This window comes from Coregonus clupeaformis, chromosome 5, assembly GCF_020615455.1.
Source record: "Coregonus clupeaformis isolate EN_2021a chromosome 5, ASM2061545v1, whole genome shotgun sequence".
NCBI lineage: Eukaryota > Metazoa > Chordata > Actinopteri > Salmoniformes > Salmonidae > Coregonus > Coregonus clupeaformis.
The window spans coordinates 27,241,845-27,267,071 of NC_059196.1; the positions used below are offsets into that span (position 1 = coordinate 27,241,845).

The following is a 25,227-nucleotide window of genomic DNA, read 5'->3' on the forward strand; positions in this document are numbered from 1 at the left end:
GTCTTCATTCTCAGTACTGCACTAACATCAACACAATGTGTTTGTTTAGTTTTCAGTCACAACACTGGGTTAGAGGACTGAATAAAACCTCTGTCTAATTGATTTGCCACCAAATACATTTTCTGACGTGTTTCCAACAGTGATCTGCAGCTCTCTCTCTTTCTGAGGGCTCTCAGTAGATGTGGAGATATCACACAGGGAAGTTTCCCAGAAAACTATTCTGCTTCAGCTCAAAGTTACACAAACACTTCATTACAATATGTAGGCGTGTATATATACTACAGTCATTGCATATGGGTCCCCAGTAAGAAGATTAGTTTGGGGAATTAGTGAAGCTTGCAATGTCCCAACAGAACATATCCCTTCTTACATTGGAACTATGACAGTATGACTGGGATTGGGCAAGCGGCATAAAACCTGCTTTTACTTGAACACACTGACTTTGGAATATACCCCTCTTCCTCTTCAACATAGTTTTTTGTTGATGTCTCACACACTGAGCGCAGCCCAGCTTTTACCACACACACACTGTCAGTCCTCCTGTCATACTAAGTGTGTGAATCCACTCGTAAAAATAATAAATAGCATTTTAGTTGTGTCATGTAGCCAGCCAGCGTCTACAAGAGCAACGTAATGAGTTGTATAAATCTAGGACTTTGGCTGCCTCGGAAATGGCACCTATTCACTATATAGACCACTACTTTTGACCAGGGCCCACAGGATTCCCTCAAAGACCGCTCTTATAGGCTGGCAGAGGTCCAGGAGGCAGGATGAGGTCTATGCCTGCAGGTCTGGTATGAACGTATGTCAGTGTTGTAATAGCCCTGTAGAGTGTAGGAGGGGGGTGTCTGGCATCGTATTTCAATTCAGACCATACAACGGCAACATAAGCTGTGAACATAGTGTGCTAGCTAGATGAATGGTTGGCTTAATGCTTCCTTCCAGCTATCCTAGTTTTCCTCCCTCCCCTCTTTTGTCTATTGATTGTAGTATTCATTGGGAGTGAACCCGGCTGTCAAACTCGCTAGATGGAGATTAGTCAGATGACGCTAGAAATGTTCTCAGACATGTTTCTGCTGGTACCTAACCTATGCTGCTTGACCTATTTGAAAACGATGTCCTCTGGTCATGGCAGAGCAGAGGTTAGAGGTAATTCTGCTGTCAACCAAGTGGGTGGTGAGGTCTACGTTACCAGAGCTAACCTAACTGCAGTCCCAGAGCTTTGCAGTGGGAGAGTTTCCTTTTTTATACGGTGAAGGTGGCATATGGAGAAATGTTTTTGCACCTAAGTTTCCCAGGTTCCTCTGTTGACGAAGTTAGTACAATCAAAATATTTATTGAGAAATTGAATGAAATGCTGGTAACATTCCCTGCTCTAACTGTTGTTAACGTGCTCTAGCCTCTAACCATGCCTTCTTTCTCTCCCCACAGAGGAGAATGAGCTGAGGGAGAAGCTTCGCCTCGAACAGCTGTCTGACCACCCCCACAGGCGCAATGATGTCACTTCCTACTCCTCTCCCATCCAGATGAACCATGTGACCCGAGCAGAAGAGCCCTGCCCCCACTCGGAGCGCCGCCCCGCCCCTGTCCCACCCCCACTGCCACCCCCCTCCATGCCCATCACCGTCATCCCTATCCCCAGGATGACCTCCAACCACACAGGTCTGTCCCCCACCATCTCAACCCCTTCCTCCACCACCCTGTCCCCCCAGGCTGGGGCAGCATCCCACCTGGCCTCCCCCAGGAGGGTCCCTCACTCCCCAAGTCAGGACCTCCAGGGACAGGGTGCACTTTTAGCTGTCTCTCCTCAGGTGAAGACAGACCACCCCCACCACTTGCCTTTGACCCAGTCTGGCAACCACAAGCAGAATCACCACCACCACCATCATCACCTTCCGCAGATGGTTTCCCCCCAATCTGGTAACCATAAACTGCAGCAGCAGTCGCCCCAGCTGGTGCAGCCCTACCCTGGCTCCATCGTCTCAGCCCCCCAGCTGCATGCCTTACTCCCCCAGCCAGGGCCCCCCCAGACACCCCGTGGGGCCCAGACCAGCCCTGTTGGGGGCCGAGGCAGCCCCCCTGACCTGGACGGGAAGAAGAGGCCTGGAGGGTATGTGGCCATTTTTGTTATTTCTAGGAGAGATGGTTTGCACTTTGGTTGGATTTTTTCCTCCATTTGCATTTTAGTTTTCCTTTTATTTTTATTTGGCTATTTTGTAGTGAAGAGTCTGTGTGTAGATGTACCTGATTGTCAGTCACATGATGAGCGGTAAGGCACAAACGGTATCAGAAAAATCACAAACCATGAAAAGTCACTGCATGAAGGATTCTTGGACTATGTACTCTATAATGAGTATGTCCTGATTGGACAATTGAGTAGTAATCAGATCCAATTAGCTGCCTGTGCATATTATACAGTATATTGTTGAAGTGAAGTAACAGAGATGATGGAGTACTTTATATTTGTTGGTTGATTTGATTCTTGTTCTATGAGTCTCGTCGTCTTGCCCATTCTGGACACCCAATCTTATAATGTGCTCCGATCTGTGCTTTTACAGGGCAGGGACAAGAGAAGTACATAACAAGCTTGAGAAAAACAGGTGGGTGCATCTCTCTCCCATGGTCGCCTTTTATTAAACAAAGAGGGTTGAGGTCTTTGCACAGAGCAGTTTAAGGTTATGGTGAGGTTAGGTGTACACTATTGTTGGCCACATCTTTTTTCAACCGAGTTGCTTGCATACTTCTCTGTCCTGTTCTAAAAACAAATTATATTCCCATTTATTCACTTATGGCTAATCTATAGATATTGCATTTGTCAGACGATAATTGATAATATCTTGGACTTGTTAATGGCTTTGAATGTTCTGTTTATTCTGATAGTACTTCCATGTACTGTAGTAGTAGGGTTATAATGGCCAAAACAGGACCAAGCAGAGGAGTGGTTGCCTTACCCCTGCCTGCATCCTTTGTCACAGACGTTTTACCACAAAAACAGAAACCTGTTCAATATGTCTCATGTTAGTAGTAATTCTTTATTAGTCCCAAATGGTTTGTGGCATTTATTTTTTTAAGAAGCTGAATGTGTGAAGTCATGCCTCGTCCTGCCTCTTCCTCTCACTAAAAGGCTCTTCTCGTTCTACCTCTCTTCCATCCCTCCATCCCTCAGACGTGCTCACCTGAAGGAGTGCTTTGACACCCTGAAGAAAAACATCCCCAATGCAGACGAGAAGAAGACCTCTAACCTTAGTGTCCTGAGGAGCGCCCTCAGATATATACAGGTAAGCAAGCTAGAAGAACTGCATGGTTGAGCAAAGGATAAACTACTATTGAATTCGCTGTTGAATTCAGTGTAGATTTTCACTCTGCGTTTTCACCATTTGAATTTGTGGATTTTTCCAGTTTTCCAATGTTAATTGTTACCCTGTCAAGGGAAGTGGTGTCAGTTTTGTGTCATATCTTGTAGGCTTTGTTTGAAGAAAGTGTAGTGTAATGCATTTTTCCTAATAATTTCATACCTTGATTACATTGAGACACGATGACATACACTATATATATATACAGAAGTATGTGGACACCCCTTCAAATTAGTGGATTCTGCTATTTCAGCCACACCCGTTGCAGACAGGTGTATAAAATCGAGCACACAGCCATGCAATCTCCATAGACAAACATTGGCAGTAGAATGGCCTTACTGTAGAGCTCAGTGACTTTAACGTTGCACCGCCACATGATGCCACCTTTCCAACAAGTCAGTTAGTCAAATTTCTGCCCTGCTATAGCTGCCCCGGTCAACTGTAAGTGCTGTTATAGTGAAGTGGAAACGTCTAGGAGCAACAACGGCTCAGCCCGAAGTGGTAGGCCACACAAGCTCACAGAACGGGATCACCGAGTTGCAACACTACTACCGAGTTCCAAATTGCCTTTCGAAGCAACTGTAATTTGGCCACTCAGGAACATTCACTGTCTTCTTGATAAGCAACTCCAGTGTTGTCCTGCTGACAGGTGAATTCCTCTCCCAGTGTCTGGTGTAAAGCAGGTTTTCCTCTAGTGCTTAGCTCCATCCCGTTTCTTTTCATCCTGGAAAACTCCCCAGTCTTTGCCTATGTCAAGCATACCCATACCATGATGCAGCCACCACCATGCTTGAAAACAAGGAGGCAGTTACTCATTGATCTGTTGTTGGATTTGCCCCAAACATTTTGCTTTTAGGCCAAAAAGTGTGTTTTTGCAGTATTACTTTAGTGTCTTTTGCACACATGTTGATTCTGTATATTTTTGTTCTTCTTTTCACTCTGTCATTTAGGTCATTGTTGTGAAGTCACTACAATGTTGATCCATCCTCAGTTTTCTCCCATCACAGCCATTGTAGCTGTTTTAAAATCACCAATGGCCTCATGGTGACATCCCTTAGCAGTTTCCTTCCTGTCCTGCAGCTCAGTTCAGAATGACGACTGTATCATTGATGTGTCTGGGTGGTTTAATACATCATCCATAGCATAATTATTAACTTGACCATGCTTAAAGATATATTTAATGTCCATTGATTTTGGAATGAGATGTTCGACAAGCTGGTGTCCACATACTTTTGGTCATGTAATGTCTCCTTTTTTTATTACGTGTGAATTATAAAACTGATTTACTAAATTAAACAAATTTTTAGCAGAATTCCTAGTGATTTTGTAACCAACTTTTTATTTAGTTTTGTCATTTAACTTTTTCAGAGGGGGGTTACAGGTACAAAAAAGTTTTTAGACTAAAAACTAAAATCCCTTCCGGGACGGTTTTGGCCCGCGGGCCGCTTGTTGCCGACCCTTGGTGTACTGTCTGGTGGTGTTGCTAGGAACCGTCTGAGCACTGAACTTTTCTGTTGCTTCTTCAGTGTGAGGGTGTCTAACCCTTCACCTCCTGCTGATTTGTGCCTGATCCACCACACCTACAGGCGGCTTCTTGTGTGGGCAAACTGTCTGTTACAAAATTGGTGTAAACTGCAATTAATTTCAGATTAACTAAAATGATAACAATCCGTATTTGTTTTAATGCCAGCAGGCTAATATTGGAGCTGCTTTGTATATCCTTATGTCCTTGGTGTTCTTGGCAACATCATTAGGTCTGGTCAGGTTAGGACAGGGGAGGGAAGGGAGTTTCTAGTCTCTAGCAGAAGGCTAAACTGTTTGGATATGCTCAGCTACCTGGGGTATAGGCAGACCAGAGAGTCTCCAATATGTACCAAGAGTTCTTTTGAAAGATTATTAAAGCTAATCTTTTATATAAGCTTTTTATTTAGATTATTTTATGTGATTTAAAACCCTTTAATAGACTTTTGTGGTTGAAACAGGAATGAATGTAATTAAGTGGTTCAATGATGTGTGATACAGGCAGGTAGTATATCGAAAGCTATGTGCAAGCAGGTGACCGGTGTACAAAGGTCTTCAACTAACCTAATTTAACTCAGGAGTAATGTGATAGTTCCCGTTGCTGTGTGTGTGCTTGTTAAAAAAAAAATAAGTAAATATATATATATATATATATATATATATATATATATATATATATATATATATATATTACATACATACATACATATTATACAGTACCAGTCAAAAGTTTGGACACACCTACTTATTCAAGGGTTTTTCTTTATTTTTATACTATTATCTACATTGTAGAATAATAGTGAAGACATCAAAACTATGAAATAACATCTATTGAATCATGTAGTAACCCAAAAAGTGTCCAAATATATTTTAGATTCTTCAAAGTAAACACCCTTTGCCTTGATGACAGCTTTGCACACTCTTGGCATTCTCTCAACCAGCTTCATGAGAGATGATACAATATATATATATATATATATATATATATATATATATATATATATATATATATATATATATATATATATATATATATATATATATATACATATACACAGTATCTCACAAAAGTGAGTACACCCCTCACATTTGTGTAAATATTTGAGTATATATTTTCATGTGACAACACTGAAGAAATTACACTTTGCTACATTGTAGAGTAGTGAATGTACAGCTTGTATAACAGTGTACATTTGCTGTCCCCTCAAAATAACTCAACACACAGCCATTAATGTCTAAACCGCTGGCAACAAAAGTGAGTACACCCCTAAGTGAAAATGTTCACTCGTTAGTGTTACAAGGTCTCAGGTGTGAATGGGGAGCAGGTGTGTTAAATTTGGTGTCATCGCTCTCACACTCCCTCATACTGGTCACTGGAAGTTCAACATGGCACCTCATGGCAAAGAACTCTCTGAGGATCTGAAAAAAAGAATTGTTGCTCTACATAAAGATGGCCTGGGCTATAAGAAGATTGCTAAGACCCTGAAACTGAGCTGCAGCACGGTGGCCAAGACCATACAGCAGTTTAACAGGACAGGTTCCACTCAGAACAGGCCTCGCCATGGTCGACCAAAGAAGTTGAGTGCACGTGCTCAGCGTCATATCCAGAGGTTGTCTTTGGGAAATAGACGTATGAGTGCTGCCAGCATTGCTGCAGAGGTTGAAGGGGTGGGGGGTCAGCCTGTCAGTGCTCAGACCATACGCCGCACACTGCATCAAATTGGTCTGCATGGCTGTCATCCCAGAAGGAAGACTGTTCTAAAAATGATGCACAAGAAAGCCCGCAAACAGTTTCCTGAAGACAAGCAGACTAAGGACATGGATTACTGGAACCATGTCCTGTGGTCTGATGAGACCAAGATAAACTTATTTGGTTCAGATGGTGTCAAGCGTGTGTGGCGGCAACCAGGTGAGGAGTACAAAGACAAGTGTGTCTTGCCTTCAGTCAAGCATGGTGGTGGGAGTGTCATGGTCTGGGGCTGCATGAGTGCTGCCGGCACTGGGGAGCTACAGTTCATTGAGGGAACCATGAATGCCAACATGTACTGTGACATTCTGAAGCAGAGCATGATCCCCTCCCTTCGGAGACTGGGCCACAGGGCGGTATTCCAACATGATAACGACCCCAAACACACCTCCAAGACGACCACTGCCTTGCTAAAGAAGCTGAGGGTAAAGGTGATGGACTGGCCAAGCATGTCTCCAGACCTAAACCCTATTGAGCATCTGTGGGGCATCCTCAAACGGAAGGTGGAGGAGTGCAAGGTCTCTAACATCCACCAGCTCTGTGATGTCGTCATGGAGGAGTGGAAGAGGACTCCAGTGGCAACCTGTGAAGCTCTGGTGAACTCCATGCCCAAGAGGGTTAAGGCAGTGCTGGAAAATGATGGTGGACACACAAAATATTGACACTTTGGGCCCAATTTGGACATTTTCACTTAGGGGTGTACTCACTTTTGTTGCCAGCGGTTTAGACATTATTGGCTGTGTGTTGTGTTATTTTGAGGGGACAGCAAATTTACACTGTTATACAAGCTGTACACTCACTACTTTACATTGTAGCAAAGTGTCATTTCTTCAGTGTTGTCACATGAAAAGATATACTCAAATATTTACAAAAATGTGAGGGGTGTACTCACTTTTGTGAGATACTGTGTGTGTGTGTGTGTGTGTGTGTGTGTGTGTATATATATATATATATATATATATATATATATATATATATATATATATACATACATACATACATACATACATACATACATACATACATACATACATACATACATACATACATACATACATACATACATACATACATACATACATACAGTGAGGGAAAAAAGTATTTGATCCCCTGTTGATTTTGTACGTTTGCCCACTGACAAAGAAATGATCCGTTTATAATTTTAATGGTAGGTTTATTTCAACAGTGAGAGACAGAATAACAACAAACAAATCCAGTAAAACGCATGTCAAAAATGTTCTAAATTGATTTGCATTTTAATGAGGGAAATAAGTATTTGACCCCCTCTCAATCAGAAAGATTTCTGGCTCCCAGGTGTCTTTTATACAGGTAACGAGCTGAGATTAGGAGCACACTCTTAAAGGGAGTGCTCCTAATCTCAGTTTGTTACCTGTATAAAAGACACCTGTCCACAGAAGCAATCAATCAATCAGATTCCAAACTCTCCACCATGGCCAAGACCAAAGAGCTCTTCAAGGATGTCAGGGACAAGATTGTAGACCTACACAAGGCTGGAATGGGCTACAAGACCATCGGCAAGCAGCTTGGTGAGAAGGTGACAACAGTTGGTGCGATTATTCGCAAATGGAAGAAACACAAAATAACTGTCAATCTCCCTTGGCCTGGGGCTCCATGCAAGATCTCACCTCGTGGAGTTGCAATGATCATGAGAACGGTGAGGAATCAGCCCAGAACTACACAGGAGGATCTTGTCAATGATCTCAAGGCAGCTGGGACCATAGTCACCAAGAAAACAATTGGTAACACACTACGCCGTGAAGGACTGAAATCCTGCAGCGCCCACAAGGTCCCCCTGCTCAAGAAAGCACATATACATGCTGTCTGAAGTTTGCCAATGAACATCTGAATGATTCAGAGGAGAACTGGGTGAAAGTGTTGTGGTCAGATGAGACCAAAATGGAGCTCTTTGGCATCAACTCAACTCGCCGTGTTTGGAGGAGGAGGAATGCTGCCTATGACCCCAAGAACACCATCCCCACCGTCAAACACGGAGGAGAAAACATTATGCTTTGGGGGTGTTTTTCTGCTAAGGGGACAGGACAACTTCACCGCATCAAAGGGACGATGGACGGGGCCATGAGAACCTCCTTCCCTCAGCCAGGGCATTGAAAATGGGTTGTGGATGGGTATTCCAGCATGACAATGACCCAAAACACACGGCCAAGGCAACAAAGGAGTGGCTCAAGAAGAAGCACATTAAGGTCCTGGAGTGGCCTAGCCAGTCTCCAGACCTTAATCTCATAGAAAATCTGTGGAGGGAGCTGAAGGTTCGAGTTGCCAAACGTCAGCTTCGAAACCTTAATGACTTGGAGAAGATCTGCAAAGAGGAGTGGGACAAAATCCCTCCTGAGATGTGTGCAAACCTGGTGGCCAACTACAAGAAACGTCTGACCTCTGTGATTGCCAACATGGGTTTTGCCACCAAGTACTAAGTCATGTTTTGCAGAGGGGTCAAATACTTATTTCCCTCATTAAAATGCAAATCAATTTATAACATTTTTGACATGCGTTTTTCTGGATTTTTTGTTGTTATTCTGTCTCTCACTGTTCAAATAAACCTACCATTAAAATTATAGACTGATCATTTCTTTGTCAGTGGGCAAACGTACAAAATCAGCAGGGGATCAAATACTTTTTTCCCTCACTATATATATATATATATATATATATATATATATATCATACATACATACATACATACATACATACATACATACATACATACATACATACATACATACATACATACATACATACATACATACATACATACATACATACATACATACATACATACATACAGTGGGGAAAAAAGTATTTAGTCAGCCACCAATTGTGCAAGTTCTCCCACTTAAAAAGATGAGAGAGGCCTGTAATTTTCATCATAGGTACACGTCAACTATGACAGACAAATTGAGGGAAAAAAATCCAGAAAATCACATTGTAGGATTTTTTATGAATTTATTTGCAAATTATGGTGGAAAATAAGTATTTGGTCACCTACAAACAAGCAAGATTTCTGGCTCTCACAGACCTGTAACTTCTTCTTTAAGAGGCTCCTCTGTCCTCCACTCATGACCTGTATTAATGGCACCTGTTTGAACTTGTTATCAGTATAAAAGACACCTGTCCACAACCTCAAACAGTCACACTCCAAACTCCACAATGGCCAAGACCAAAGAGCTGTCAAAGGACACCAGAAACAAAATTGTAGACCTACACCAGGCTGGGAAGACTGAATCTGCAATAGGTAAGCAGCTTGGTTTGAAGAAATCAACTGTGGGAGCAATTATTAGGAAATAGAAGACATACAAGACCACTGATAATCTCCCTCGATCTGGGGCTCCACGCAAGATCTCACCCCGTGGGGTCAAAATGATCACAAGAACGGTGAGCAAAAATCCCAGAACCACACGGGGGGACCTAGTGAATGACCTGCAGAGAGCTGGGACCAAAGTAACAAAGCCTACCATCAGTAACACACTACGCCGCCAGGGACTCAAATCCTGCAGTGCCAGACGTGTCCCCCTGCTTAAGCCAGTACATGTCCAGGCCCGTCTGAAGTTTGCTAGAGTGCATTTGGATGATCCAGAAGAGGATTGGGAGAATGTCAGATGAAACCAAAATAGAACTTTTTGGTAAAAACTCAACTCGTCGTGTTTGGAGGACAAAGAATGCTGAGTTGCATCCAAAGAACACCATACCTACTGTGAAGCATGGGGGTGGAAACATCATGCTTTGGGGCTGTTTTTCTGCAAAGGGACCAGGACGACTGATCCGTGTAAAGGAAAGAATGAATGGGGCCATGTATCGTGAGATTTTGAGTGAAAACCTCCTTCCATCAGCAAGGGCATTGAAGATGAAACGTGGCTGGGTCTTTCAGCATGACAATGATCCCAAACACACCGGCCGGACAACGAAGGAGTGGCTTCGCAAGAAGCATTTCAAGGTCCTGGAGTGGCCTAGCCAGTCTCCAGATCTCAACCCCATAGAAAATCTTTGGAGGGAGTTGAAAGTCCGTGTTGCCCAGCGACAGCCCCAAAACATCACTGCTCTAGAGGAGATCTGCATGGAGAAATGGGCCAAAATACCAGCAAGTGTGTGAAAACCTTGTGAAGACTTACAGAAAACGTTTGACCTGTGTCATTGCCAACAAAGGGTATATAACAAAGTATTGAGAAACTTTTGTTATTGACCAAATACTTATTTTCCACCATAATTTGCAAATAAATTCATTAAAAATCCTACAATGTGATTTTCTGGAAAAAGAATTCTCATTTTGTCTGTCATAGTTGATGTGTACCTATGATGAAAATTACAGGCCTCTCTCATCTTTTTAAGTGGGAATACTTGCACAATTGGTGGCTGACTAAATACTTTTTTTCCCCCACTGTATGTATGTGTGTGTGTATGTGTGTGTATATATATATATATATATATATATATTGTGCTGGTGAGGATCTGATCCTGTATGTTGATGACAGCGGTGGAGTTTTCCTCCCTGGGAGGCAGGGCTAGGAGAGAGGGAGACTAGGGCAGTGTGGGTGCACAGAGAATTCATGTCACCCAATCTCCCTCCTCCCCCTGCCTCCCTCTCTGTGTGATGAGGGAATGCCACTGTGTTAGTGTGTCGTGCTCGACTAGCAGACTGACCTAGCACCCCCCACCCCTTCTCGACAGCCGAGCTGGATTTAGGGTGTATTTAAAGCACATGTACCGGCCGGGAAACAAACAAACACAACTACAGACATTTTCCACTCTTGATGTATTTACACTAGCATGCTCCTCCATTTTTAGCCGTAGGAATTTAGCCTGAGCGTATTTAGTGTAGAGGGAAATCAGGATTTGTTTTGTGGGGGGGTGATATTCAGTAAAAAATATTTCCATCTTAAATAATGCACTTTTGCAGGACTGAATACTGGTTAAAAATATATATTGAATTACTTGTACTGTAGGTTGTAAACTCCCACCAGTCTTTGAAGGCATAATAAGTATGCGACATAGGCCTTAATGTGCGTAGTTGCTTCATGTTGCCAGTGTTACAGCACACCCACATCCTCAGGTCTTCCCTTTATTCATCAGTTTACTGTAAGATGCTCCTTCTCAGTACTCACGTCTATGGTTGTCAGACTGAGAGCAGGGTTTCCTGATAGACGAGCTGAGTAAACTCACACACACACTAGCCTATTGCGGGCCTCTCCTTGGTAACAGTTGAGTAGTAGAAGTCGTGCAGAGTCACGCAGTTCTCTTCCCTAATTGTTATTGGTTGAGCTCCAATAGTGGTGGATTGGGGGAGAGCAAGGGAGAGGTGAGAAGAAAAGTAGAGGGAGGGAATAGATGGAGGCGCCTCTCTCTCCCTTTTTGTTATTTAGGCTAGGGGCAGCAGGGGGGCAGGGCAGTCTGCTAATGTGACCAATGAGCACCAGACCAGAGAGGTTGAATAAGAGGATTTGGGCAGAGGATTACTTTTCATTTGATTCATCTTTGGACAGTGATGCTGGCAGCCCTGTGTCTGTCTGTCATCTTTGTTGAACAACATGGCCTCCTACTATGAGACGCTTTATGAATACAGACTCTGATCTTATCTTCAGGCCGGGTCTCTTATCAGAGCATGTCTCTTGTTTTGCACTGAGGTTACTGTCACTATGAGGTTACTTGTCACCAACAGCCACTCTGCTGAGAAGTCAAGTCACACTTCCCTGTTTCATTCCTTCCTCCTTTCATAGAAGTTACTGAGCGTGAGTAAGCTAGAGAGACCAAACCGAACGAGGAACTGGAATATAAGGCTGCCTGCCTGCATCACGTGTTAGTGGGATTCTTGTGGTATCTAAACCAACACTGATGTGTAATGTTTCAAAGATTCTGCTGCTTGCAAGCAGATTTTTACTTCCGCATGCTTCTTAGTTTGAGCTGTTTTTCTCTACATTTTCTCCTACATTAGTTTGTTGTCCTATCTGTTAGGCTATATTAGTTATTTAGATTTTACTACTTTATGACTTCCTAAGATGTGGTCTGTACTGTCTGTGGAATGTGTTTCTCAATCTGACCTAATTGCTGCTGTCTGATATAATGCGTGTTAAAATGGCTGTGTGTGTCTGTGAGAGAAAGGGAAAGAGTGAGAGAGCGGGTGTGTACTCTATGCTGCGCCATAGCTGGGACTCTTAAACCCAGCACTGGGGCTCCTCCTTCTTTCATCCCTCCCTCCATCCTGCCTCACTCTGCTCACAGGGCCACATGAGCAGAGAGCACATGGCTAGCCTGAGCTTTGTGATGTCACCCCATGAGTGGCCCCGCCCGCCACTGGAACAGACACAGCTACAGCCACAGCTCAGTGCTAGAGCTAGCTAGCTCCTCTCCTGGAACTGCCTGCGAGGGAGGCTTAGCTAGCTGCCAACTGAAGGGAAAGAGGGAGGGTGGAAAGAGAGAGGGGGGAGGGGACACGCACAAACAGTCGTAAACACCAGGCTCGTTTTACCCAGCCTATTAGATTTCACTGGCGACAGAACGACTCTGACGGAACCTGTTTGGGAAGCAGAAGGAAGAGCTGTGTGTTGGAGGGGAAATGTGCTTTTCCATGTGGTGGGGGAAGCTGCTCACGTCAGCTACAAATCATATCATATTATCAATATAATACGAAGTACTTGATGTTGCAAATATGAGCATTTCTCTGTTTTAAGAGTAGTTCATGATTTGAGTTGATTTGTCACAGACAGAGATTTTAACCTAGTTCCATTTCCCAAGTCCAATTCTTTAAATGGACGATTTCAGTTTGGACATTTTCGAATTAATTCAGTCGAGGGAGGAAAAAAACGTTTGCTATTGAGAGGAAATCACAGTATTTGAAGTGTTACAAAGCGTTTGATTTTCTTCTTTGATTCCAGGCCTTTGTGTACGGATTTACATCATCAAAAGAGGCCTATATAATACTGAAGTGGGTCACCTAGTTGGTCAGTTCTGATTTTGAAAGACCCGTCCTTTCAAAGCAGACCCAGATCCCATCAAATCAAATCAAAATGTATTTGCCAAACACAACAGGTGAAGCCATTACAGTGAAAAGCTTACTTAAACTTACAAGCCCTTAACCAACAATGCAGTTTTAAGAAAATAAAAAGTGTTAAATAAAAAATAGATAAGAAAAAAATTAAAATAGCAAATAATTAAAGAGCAGCAGTAAAATAAAATAACAGTAGGGAGGCTAAATACAGGGGGTACCGGTACAGAGTCAATGTGCGGGGGCACGGGTTAGTCGAGGTAATATGTACATGTGGGTAGAGTTAAAGTGACTATGCATAGATAATAAACAGAGTAGCAGCAGTGTAAAAGTGGGGTGGGGGGGGCAATGCAAAAAGTCCGGGTAGCCATGATTTAGCTGTTCAGGAGTCTTATAGCTTGGGGGTAGAAGCTGTTAAGAAGCCTTTTGGACCTAGACTTGGCGCTCCGGTACCGCTTGCCATGCGGTAACAGAGAGAACAGTCTGACTAGGATGGCTGGAGTCTTTTACAATTTTTAGGTCCTTCCTCTGACACCGCCTGGTATAGAGGTCCTGGATGGCAGGAAGCTTGGCCCCAGTGATGTACTGGGCTGTACGCACTACCATCTGTAGTGCCTTGCGGTCGGAGGCCGAGCAGTTGCCATACCAGGCGGTGATGCAACCAGTCAGGATGCTCTCGATGGTGCAGCTGTAGAAATGTTTGAGGATCTGAGGACCCATGCCAAATCTTTTCAGTCTCCTGAGGGGGAATAGGCTTTGTCGTGCCCTCTTCACGACTGTCTTGGTGTGTTTGGACCATGATAGTTTGTTGGTGATGTGGACAACAAGGAACTTGAAGCTCCCAACCTGTTCCACTACAGCCCCGTCGATGAGAATGGGGGCGTGCTCAGTCCTCTTTTTTTCCTGTAGTCCACAATCATCTCCTTTGTCTTGATCACGTTGAGGGAGAGGTTGTTAACCTGGCACCACACGGCCAAGTCTCTGTCCACCTCCCTATAGGCTGTCTCATCGTTGTCGTTGATCAGGCCTACCACTGTTGTGTCATCGGCAAACTTAATGATGGTGTTGGAGTCGTGCCTGGCCATGCAGTCATGGGTGAACAGGGAGTACAGGAGGGGACTGAGCACGCACCCCTGAGGGGCCCCCATGTTGAGGATCAGCGTGGCAGATGTGTTGTTACCTACCCTTACCACCTAGGGGTGGCCCATCAGGAAGTCCAGGATCCAGTTGCAAAGGGAGGTGTTTAGTCCCAGGGTCCTGAGCTTAGTGATGAGCTTTGAGGGCACTATGGTGTTGAACGCTGAGCTGTAATCAATGAATAGCATTCTCACGTAGGTGTTCCTCTTGTCCAGGTGGGAAAGGGCAGTGTGGAGTGCAATAGAGATTGCATCATCTGTGGATCTGTTGGGGTGGTATGCAAATTGGAGTGGGTCTAGGGTTTCTGGGATAATGGTGTTGATGTGAGCCATGACCAGCCTTTCGCATCTTATTGGGAGGGTCAGACGGTGTGTTTTGAGCAGTGTGTTTTTGAATCAGGCCCGTCTGTGAGGGTGTGAACTTTGACCCAAGCTGGAATAGTGGAATATTACTTCCACCTGTCTGTCCTCAATGGGGTTGGTTTGTGTGTGTTCCTTGGTCAGCTCCTATTCTATCTGTAAATGGTTTAACACAGAGGGGAATTAACCATGGCTGAAGATTAATGCTATTTACTAGGAGACCAACTGAAAGGGGTCTGAACCTGGAGGAGACTGGAAATGGACTCGGGGCACTTTGGAAAGTCTTTGTTGGTGTTGATTCAGACTCAAATGAGGCTACTTGTTGAGGTAATCTAGGCAGGTACTCTAGGCAGACATAGGTGTGCGTCCCAAATTACACCTTATTCCCTTTATAGTGCACTACTTTTGACCAGAGCTGCTATGGTCCCTGGTCAAAAGTATGCCCTGGTAGTCCTGTGTGGCTCAGTTGGTAGCAAGGCACTTGCAACGCCAAGGGTTGTGGGTTCGATTCCCGCTGGGGCCACCCATACGAAAATGTATGCACATGTGACTAAGTCGCTTTGGATAAAAGCGTCTGCTTAATGGCATATTATATTCTATATTCTATTAGTGCACTCTATAGGGAATAGAGGGCCATTTGGGACCCAGCCTTAGTCTCGGTAGACTGATGCCTGCAGTATCTCCTGTTTGAAGCATTGTCATTGCAGTGTTGAAACAGCATCTTGGTCAGGTTTGAGCCATCACTTTTCAAGAGCAACAGAATTGTTCTTCTCTTTTCAGTTTTAAGAAAATGTACTGTTCCTTTACCCAAGCTGTCACTGTCACAGCAAGCTTACACGTTGTTGTGCCATTTCCTCCAGCTCTGTCTGTATAAAGTACCTTTGACTCACACTGTGTCACAGCTTGCATATAACAGAAGTTAGAAAAGTGAGTTTGCAGTTCAGTTCCACACAGCCGGTAATTGCCACTCCATCCCCTGCCAACCGCTGAGGAGGTGAGAAGAGAGGGCACAGTTGTTGTCTGCAATGTTTATATTGTTCACGGTGCTCTCATTCTAGCAAAGTACACATTTTGATAGTGGCCTTTCGTCCTCAGCAACTCTTCCTCATAGTGACTGACAACAATGCACCATGGTCTGGAACACCGCGACTGTATAACCCATGGCAAGAACTATCAAATTAGGCCACTTACCACCCAGTTTGAACACAGTCGCACGCACACAGCGCTTGCGCACACACCCTAAAGTAGGTTTTTGGGCTATTTCCACTAAAAAGCAACTCCTTTGTTGTTTTTGCCTCGAGCCACGTGAAGTTTTCTATTCCAACTTGGGACCTAGAGAGAAGACAACACCAAAGGTTTACGGTTACTGATGATCACCACAAACGCTAGTCAAAAGACCGGTGTCCCCCAGGTTAATTAGCTAGCGCCGTGCACTGAAGGAGTATCTTGTCTGCAACGTGGTTGGCTGCCTGCTGCTCACGCTAGCTAGCTTAGGCTAGCCTAGCGCAATCGGTTTCAGCGGTGCTGCAAAAGTGAGTCAGTGAGTACAGCCTGACAGCTCCCTCCTCCTCCCCCGCTACTCTCCCTCCCTCTCGGTCTCCTCTCTCTGCGGGGCCATGTGCTCAGCACCCGCATTGCATGTCATGCCGCCTGAGCGGTGTTTACACACACACACACACACACACACACACACACACACACACACACACACACACACACACACAAGGCACAGTCCAGTCCTGCTCTGAGACCTGCTCTACTTTCTTTCACACAAACAGATCTATGCGAGGCCCCACTACTCCACTAAGGAAAGGAGGGGAAGGGAGGGAGTCATGTTTGTCACGTGCAAATGAAACAAAAGCTAATTGTAACCTTGTCTCCCTCTCCCTTTCTCCCCCTCCTCTTCCCTTGTCGTAGCATGGACTGCTTTGTCGTAGCTGCATGGCTCTTTTTCTAAGGATGGTAGGGACTTACGGTCCGTGGCGATTTTAGCTTGTAAATCTTGGTGGGGCAAACAAAAACAAAAATGTGGGATGCATGCCAGCAAAGCCACTACACAACACAACACTAAACAATACATGAATTGCACTATAACGGTGACAAACGGTGCCCACAATCTGTTAGGGCCTACATAAAGCTGTCCCAACAGTAGAGTCCCAACAGCAGTCCCAACACCTTACCACAGCTAAACCTGGTTATCAGTGGAGCCTTGTCTGGCAGCGAAACAGTTCATTCAGCCTCATTTACTGCCTTTTAAAAAAACATAGCTGATATGGCTGACTTGCTTAAACAAATGTGGTTTCTACTGACAATTGAGATGTACAAACTATGGCATAAGGGGACGAAAAGCGGATAAGAGGCAGTCTGTAATTTCGATTAAGACATTAATGAGCGAGCTAGGATGGACGTAGTCAATATAACTTTGTTTAGCACTTTTGAAATGTACAGCGACAGAATTCAGAACATGGGCCGTTCTTACAGTGTTCTCCCTGTACACCAAGTCAGAACCGTAGGATAAATAAAGGGGGCATATAAGCAGACAATGAATGCTCTTACAATATTCGATGATTGCATTTCTCTAAAACCGGTTATAGGCTACATGTGCACCACCAAGTCAGAAGAGTAGACGAAATTAAGAGGGGAAACAGCTTACTACACAACATACACATAGTATTACTTTCTTAGCTACACTATAAATATCTCCCTGGCATATTACATCATTTATGCAGCAGCATACAGCATACTTCAACAGGAAGGTGGCGTGGCGGTCCTTCTTGGGCAAATTTGTCATCAAACTTTGTCATCAAAGTCTGGCATTCTCTGGAGATATGATGCTTTCAAGACAACTGGGAACTCGTGGGAAAAAACAAGGTAAAATCATGATGACTTCAGGGATCTTCAATTTACAATTCCGTGTTGAATGACCGTTCAAAACGTATTTTCCCAGTCGGAGCTCGTTTTCCTGAGTTCCCAGTTGTCTTGAACTCACTGAAGTCAGATTTTGCAGTTCTGAGTTAAGTTGTTTTGAGCGCGGCACAAATCATGCTTCATTGACAGCATGTCCAATGTTGAGTGTTTATAATTTTAAGCTTGGAAAAGAGACCCTTAATCCCAGACTTTGGACCACACAGCCACTCTACTGAATAGCAGGCTAGTGATTGCTTTGCAATGCTTGCAGTTAGCCACTGATTCCTTCCAAACCACTCATTGTTGAATTTGCTATTTCCAACTTGTTGTGTAATGTTTGTCCAATGAGCACCGATACGTTTTATCTTCATATGACAAGGATTTGCCAGTAGATTGTTTACTTGATTCATGATGACTGCTAGCTAAGATTTTGATAGTATTATATTTACATTTTAGTCATTTAGCAGACACTCTTATCCAGAGCGACTTACAGTAAGTGAGTGCATACATTTTTCATGATCAGTCCAATCAAAGCTACTGTAGATATAACGTGATTTGACGTCATTTTATCTGTGGCCAATGACCTTGAGCCTTCTTGGATGGGCACTTCCAGTGGCGACCCGTCATTCAGGGCAGGCGGGGCAGAGCCCCACCTGTTTTGAGCCCCACATTTCTAGCAAAAAAATAAAATAAACCATTTTTAGTTTTTTGGGGGCTTGCCTATTTTGGCATTTTTTTGACATATATCAGTGTGCAAACAATGTAAATAAAATATATATATATATATATATATATATACAGTGGGGAGAACAAGTATTTGATACACTGCCGATTTTGCAGGTTTTCCTACTTACAAAGCATGTAGAGGTCTGTAATTTTTATCATAGGTACACTTCAACTGTGAGAGACGGAATCTAAAACAAAAATCCAGAACATCACATTGTATGATTTTTAAGTAATTTGTTTGCATTTTATTGCATGACAAAAGTATTTGATACATCAGAAAAGTAGAATTTAATATTTGGTACAGAAACCTTTGTTTGCAATTACAGAGATCATACGTTTCCTGTAGGTCTTGACCAGGTTTGCACACACTGCAGCAGGGATTTTGGCCCACTCCTCCATACAGACCTTCTCCAGATCCTTCAGGTTTCGGGGCTGTCGCTGGGCAATACGGACTTTCAGCTCCCTCCAAAGATTTTCTATTGGGTTCAGGTCTGGAGACTGGCTAGGCCACTCCAGGACCTTGAGATGCTTCTTACGGAGCCACTCCTTAGTTGCCCTGGCTGTGTGTTTTGGGTCGTTGTCATGCTGGAAGACCCAGCCACGACCCATCTTCAATGCTCTTACTGAGGGAAGGAGGTTGTTGGCCAAGATCTCGCGATACATGGCCCCATCCATCCTCCCCTCAATACGGTGACGGGCCTGGACATGTACTGGCTTAAGCAGGGGGACACGTCTGGCACTGCAGGATTTGAGTCCCTGGCGGCGTAGTGTGTTACTGTGGTAGGCTTTGTTACTTTGGTCCCAGCTCTCTGCAGGTCATTCACTAGGTTCCCCCGTGTGGTTCTGGGATTTTTGCTCACCGTTCTTGTGATCATTTTGACCCCACGGGGTGAGATCTTGCGTGGAGCCCCAGATCGAGGGAGATTATCAGTGGTCTTGTATGTCTTCCATTTCCTAATAATTGCTCCCACAGTTGATTTCTTCAAACCAAGCTGCTTACCTATTGCAGATTCAGTCTTCCCAGCCTGGTGCAGGTCTACAATTTTGTTTCTGGTGTCCTTTGACAGCTCTTTGGTCTTGGCCATAGTGGAGTTTGGAGTGTGACTGTTTGAGGTTGTGGACAGGTGTCTTTTATACTGATAACAAGTTCAAACAGGTGCCATTAATACAGGTAACGAGTGGAGGACAGAGGAGCCTCTTAAAGAAGAAGTTACAGGTCTGTGAGAGCCAGAAATCTTGCTTGTTTGTAGGTGACCAAATACTTATTTTCCACCATAATTTGCAAATAAATTCATTAAAAATCCTACAATGTGATTTTCTGGAATTTTCTTTCTCAATTTGTCTGTCATAGTTGACGTGTACCTATGATGAAAACTACAGGCCTCTCTCATCTTTTTAAGTGGGAGAACTTGCACAATTGGTGGCTGACTAAATACTTTTTTTCCCCACTGTATGTACAGTAGCTTTGATTGGACTGATCATGTCAACATCATACTTTTTAAATCTTAGCTAGTAGTCTTCATCATGAATCAAGTCGACAATCTATTGGCAAATACTTTTTAATCCTTGTCATATGAAGATAAATAATGAAGAGAAATTATAGATAAAACGTATCGGTGCTGATCGGCCATTGGACATAAACAAGTTGGAAATCGCAAATTAAATAATGAGTGGTTTGGAAGGAATCGTTGACAGTGGCTAACTGCAAGCGTTGCAAAGCAATCACTAGCCTGCTAACAAGTTGGAACTCAGAATTGTAAAACATTTGCCCACGAAGGACCGCCGCGCCACCTTCCTGTTCAAGTGAGCACAGCACAACAAGGGGAGTCCGAAAATGTATTGTATGCTGCTGCATAAATGATGTAATATGCCAGGGAGATATGTCTACTGTAGCTAAGAAAGTAATACTAAGTGTATGTTGTGTAGTAAGATGTTAGTAGCCCATGTGCCTCAACCTAATAATTTGGTCTATTTGCCCCTCTTAATTTCGCCTACTGTTCGGAGTTGATGGTGCACATGTAGCCTATAACCTATAAGAACGGCCCATGTTCTGAATTCTGTCGCTGTACATTTTAAAAGTGCTAAACAAATAGTTATATTGACTACGTCCGTCCTAGCTCGCTCATTAATGTCTTAATCGAAATTACAGACTGCCTCTTATCCGCTTTTCGTCCCCTTATGCCATAGTTTGTACATCTCAATTGTCAGTAGAAACCACATTTGTTTAAGCAAGTCAGCCATATCAGCTATGTTTTTTTAAAAGGCAGTAAATGAGGCTGAATGAACTGTTTCACTGCCAGACAAGGCTCCGCTGATAGCCAGGTGTAGCAGTGGTAAGGTGTTGGGACTGCTGTTGGGACTCTACTGTTGGGACAGCTTTATGTAGGCCCTAACAGTTTGTGGTCACTGTTTGTTACCGTTATAGTGCAATTAATGTATTGTTTAGTGTTGTGTTGTGTAGTGGCTTTGCTGGCATGCATCCCACATTTTTGTTTTTATTTGCCCCACCAAGATTTACATGCTAAAAAAAAAGTCCCTACCATCCTTAGAAACACAGAAAAAGAGCCATGCAGCTATGACAAAGCAGTCCATGCTACGACAAGGGAAGAGGAGGGGGAGAAAGGGAGAGGGAGACAAGGTTACAATTAGCTTTTGTTTCATTTGCACGTGACAAAGATTTAAATGCTAAAATCGCCACTGGGGCACTTCTAATGTAACTCTATGGCAGCAACCAAGGGGCTTGAATTTTCGAGCTCTAACCTTAGACTTGGCAGTGACATAGTGTCCCCATAAGTGACAGAACACTGAGCCAATCAAAGCGCAACTAGAGAACATTACCCTCACCTACACTCCGTATTTTCCGCTGGCTGCCCCACCCCCACAGAAAGCACAGAGCTAGGCTGAAACACCTGCATTTTGGAGCTGCCTTACTCAAGAAAGCAAAAAAGCTGCTTTAATGACTAAATTATTTTATTTTATTTTTACATTGTTTGCAAACTGATATGTGACACCTATTAATGCCAAAATAACATGCAAAACAGTCAAACCTTTTTAGCTATAAATGTGGGGCTCAAAACAGGTGGGGCCACCTGTGGTAAATTCTATTGATTGGACATGATTTGGAAAGGCACACACCTGTCTATGTAAGGTCCCACAGTTGACAGTGCATGTCAGAGCAAAAACCAAGCCATGAGGTCCAAGGAATTGTCCGTAGAGCTCCGAGACAGGATTGTGTCGAGGCACAGATCTGGGGAAGGGTACGAAAAAAATTCTGCAGCATTGAAGGTCCCCAAGAACACAGTGGCCTCCATCATTCTTAAATGGAAGAAGTTTGTAACCACCAAGACTCTTCCTAGAGCTGCCCCCCGGCCAAACTGAGCAATCGGGGGAGAAGGGCCTTGGTCAGGGAGGTGAACAAGAACCCGATGGTCATTCTGACAGAGCTCTAGAGCTCCTCTGTGGAGATGGGAGAACCTTCCAGAAGGACAACCATCTCTGCAGCACTCCACCAATCAGGCCTTTATGGTAGAGTGGTCAGACGTAAAAGGCACATGACAGCCCACTTGGAGTTTGCCAAAAGGCACCTAAAGGACTCAGACCATGAGAAACAAGATTCTCTGGTCTGATGAAACCAAGATTGAACTATTTGGCCTGAATACCAAGCGTCACGTCTGGGGGAAACCAGGCACCAATCATCACCTGGCCAATACCAATGTTTTTCAGCGGCAGGGACTGGGAGACTAGTCAGGATCGAGGGAAAGATACAGAAAAGTACAGAAAGCTCCTTGATGAAAACCTGCTCCAGAGCGCTCAGGTTCACCTTCCAACAGGACAACAACCCTAAGCACACAGCCAAGACAACGCAGGAGTGGTTTCGGGACAAGTCTCTGAATGTCCTTGAGTGGCCCAGCCAGAGCCCGGACTTGAACACGATCAAACATCTCTGGTGAGACCTGAAAATAGCTGTGCAGCGATGCTCCCCATCCAACCTGACAGAGCTTGAGAGGATCTGCAGAGAAGAATGGGAGAAACTCCCCAAATACATGTGTGCCAAGCTTGTAGTGTCATACCCATGAAGACTCGAGGCTGTAATCGCTGCCAAAGATGCTTCAACAAAGTACTGAGTAAAGTGTCTGAGTACTTATGTAAATGTGATATTTCAGTTTTACATTTTTAATACATTTGCAAAAATGTCTAAACCTGTTTTTTGCTTTGTCATTATGGGGTATTGTGTGTAGATTGATGAGGGGAAAAAAACAATGTAATCCATTTTAGAATAAGGCTGTAACGTAACAAAATGTGGAAAAAGGCAAGGGGTCTGAATACTTTCCGAATGCACTGTAGTAGTAGGTGGATCAATACAGGCTGATACTGAAGAGATGCGTCCATGCTTTCTCTGGGTTATTGTCATGTGTTCTGCTGTTCTTGGCCTGTTTATCAGGTACATTGGTTTTAGCTAGTCTCACCCTAGCTGTTGCTGTGTGTTCTCTGTTCTTGAATGGGGGCAGGGGCAGATATCCTTGCTTGTGTAAATCAAATAAATTGTATTTTTCACATACACGTGTTTAGCAGATGTTATTGCGGGTGTAGTGAAATGCTTGTGCTTCTAGCTCCGACAGTGCAGTAATAATCTAACAAGTAATATCTAACAATTTCACAACATATACCCAATACACACAAATCTAAGTAAGGAATGGAATTTAAGAATATATACATATATGGACAAGCAATGACAGAGTGGCATGGACTAAGATACAGTATAATATTATAGAATACAGTATATACATATGAGATGAGTAATGCAAGATATGTAAACATTATTAAAGTGACTAGTGTTCCATTTCTTAAAGTGGCCAGTGATTTCAATAGGCAGCAGCAGCCTCTAATGTGCTAGTGATGACTATTTAACAGTCTGATGGCCTTGATCGAAGCTGTTTTTCATTCTCTCGGTCCCAGCTTTGATGCACCTGTACTGACCTCGCCTTCTGGATGATAGCGGGGTGAACAGGCAGTGGCTCGGGTGGTTGATGTCCTTGATTATATTTTTGGCCTTCCTGTGACATCGGGTGCTATAGGTGTCTTGGAGGGCGGGTAGTTTGCCCCCAGTAATGCGTTCGGCAGACTGCACCACCCTCTGGAGAGCCCTGCGGTTGCGGGCGGTGCAGTTGCCGTACCAGGCGGTGATACAGCCTGACAGGATGCTCTCAATTGTGCATCTGTAAAAGTTTGTGAGGGTTTTATTGACTGCGGTTATTAGGTGGTAGTAGTATAGCTTGCCTTGCATAGTGTTTGTCTTTCTCTGAGGACAGTATAGAACAGCCGTGCATATGAATGGCAACTACAGCTAGTATAGCAAGCAGATAGAGGTGTATTAATGGCTAGAAGCAGCTAGCTACCAGTTGGCATAGTGACAGAGGTGGGGCCATAGTCATTCTACCAGAGTGAGTTCAGTGGGTCTGGGTGTTTGTAGAGCAGTGGGTAGTACATACAGCATCTCTCTCTCTCTCTCTCGCTCGGTCTCTCTCTGTCTGTATGAGTCATAGCACTAGACACAGAATTCCACTGTGTGTTCATGAGCATGCTTGCAAAAGACATGCCCCCACACTCACATTCACATAGGACTGTCTCTGTGTTACAGCGTTGGTTTAATGACTGCGTTCTACATCTGTTTTTTAAAACGTTGTTATAGCATTGTTTATTTGGTCACTGACACTGATGTATGTTTCTGATGCCTTTTTAATATTCTACCACAGTACAACTGGCGCACTGGGACAATGTGCTGCTTATCACTTGACAGGTTGCCATGGAAACAATGGCGGTTTTCAGCTGTTGCCGTGACAACAAAATGGGGGGACTCTCCAGTAATTCATTTGCTGAGACAAGGAATGCAGACAGGTCTGAGAGTAGAGGGTGGGGGGGGGGGGGTCTGATTGGAGAAAATTCCTAGAGTTTTATGTTGGTGGTAAAGACCAACCAGACCGTATGAGACACGCAAAGACACACCTCCCTCTGAGGTCTGTCTAGGACCATAGGTGACTCACCACCAGCCAGTCAGGGGAGTCTGCAGCAGTACGCCTTCTACTGGACTGATAAAGCCTTAAACAACACCAGATTGGGTGTCTTAATCAGTTTAACTCTACGCTAACATTTAAATCAAGACAGAATGACAGATCTGGTCTTCTTTAGCTTTAGACTGCACAACAGTCTCATCACACACACACACACCTCTCCTCTCCTATAGGCTGCATAGTGTCATCACACACACCTCTCCTGCCCTGTAGGCTGCGTGGTGTCGTCACACACACCTCTCCTGCCCTGCAGGCTGCGTGGTGTCGTCACACACACCTCTCCTGCCCTGTAGGCTGCGTGGTGTCGTCACACACACCTCTCCTGCCCTGTAGGCTGTATAGTGTCATCACACACACCTCTCCTGCCCTGTAGGCTGCGTGGTGTCGTCACACACAC

At 44.0% G+C, this 25,227-nt stretch overlaps 1 protein-coding gene across 2 annotated transcripts in view; it reads left to right on the forward strand.

The window, feature by feature from the left end:
* LOC121566307 (max-binding protein MNT-like) overlaps positions 1-25,227 on the forward strand; it is a 41,209-nt gene that overhangs the window by 7,973 nt on the left and 8,009 nt on the right. The window contains exons 2-4 of one of the 2 annotated variants that reach the window (XM_041876417.2): positions 1,432-2,110; positions 2,559-2,600; positions 3,167-3,278. In XM_041876417.2, coding sequence (XP_041732351.1) covers positions 1,432-2,110; positions 2,559-2,600; positions 3,167-3,278 — 833 coding nt within the window. The remainder of the gene's footprint in view (positions 1-1,431; positions 2,111-2,558; positions 2,601-3,166; positions 3,279-25,227) is intronic. The other variant, XM_041876419.2, reaches the window with a different exon arrangement.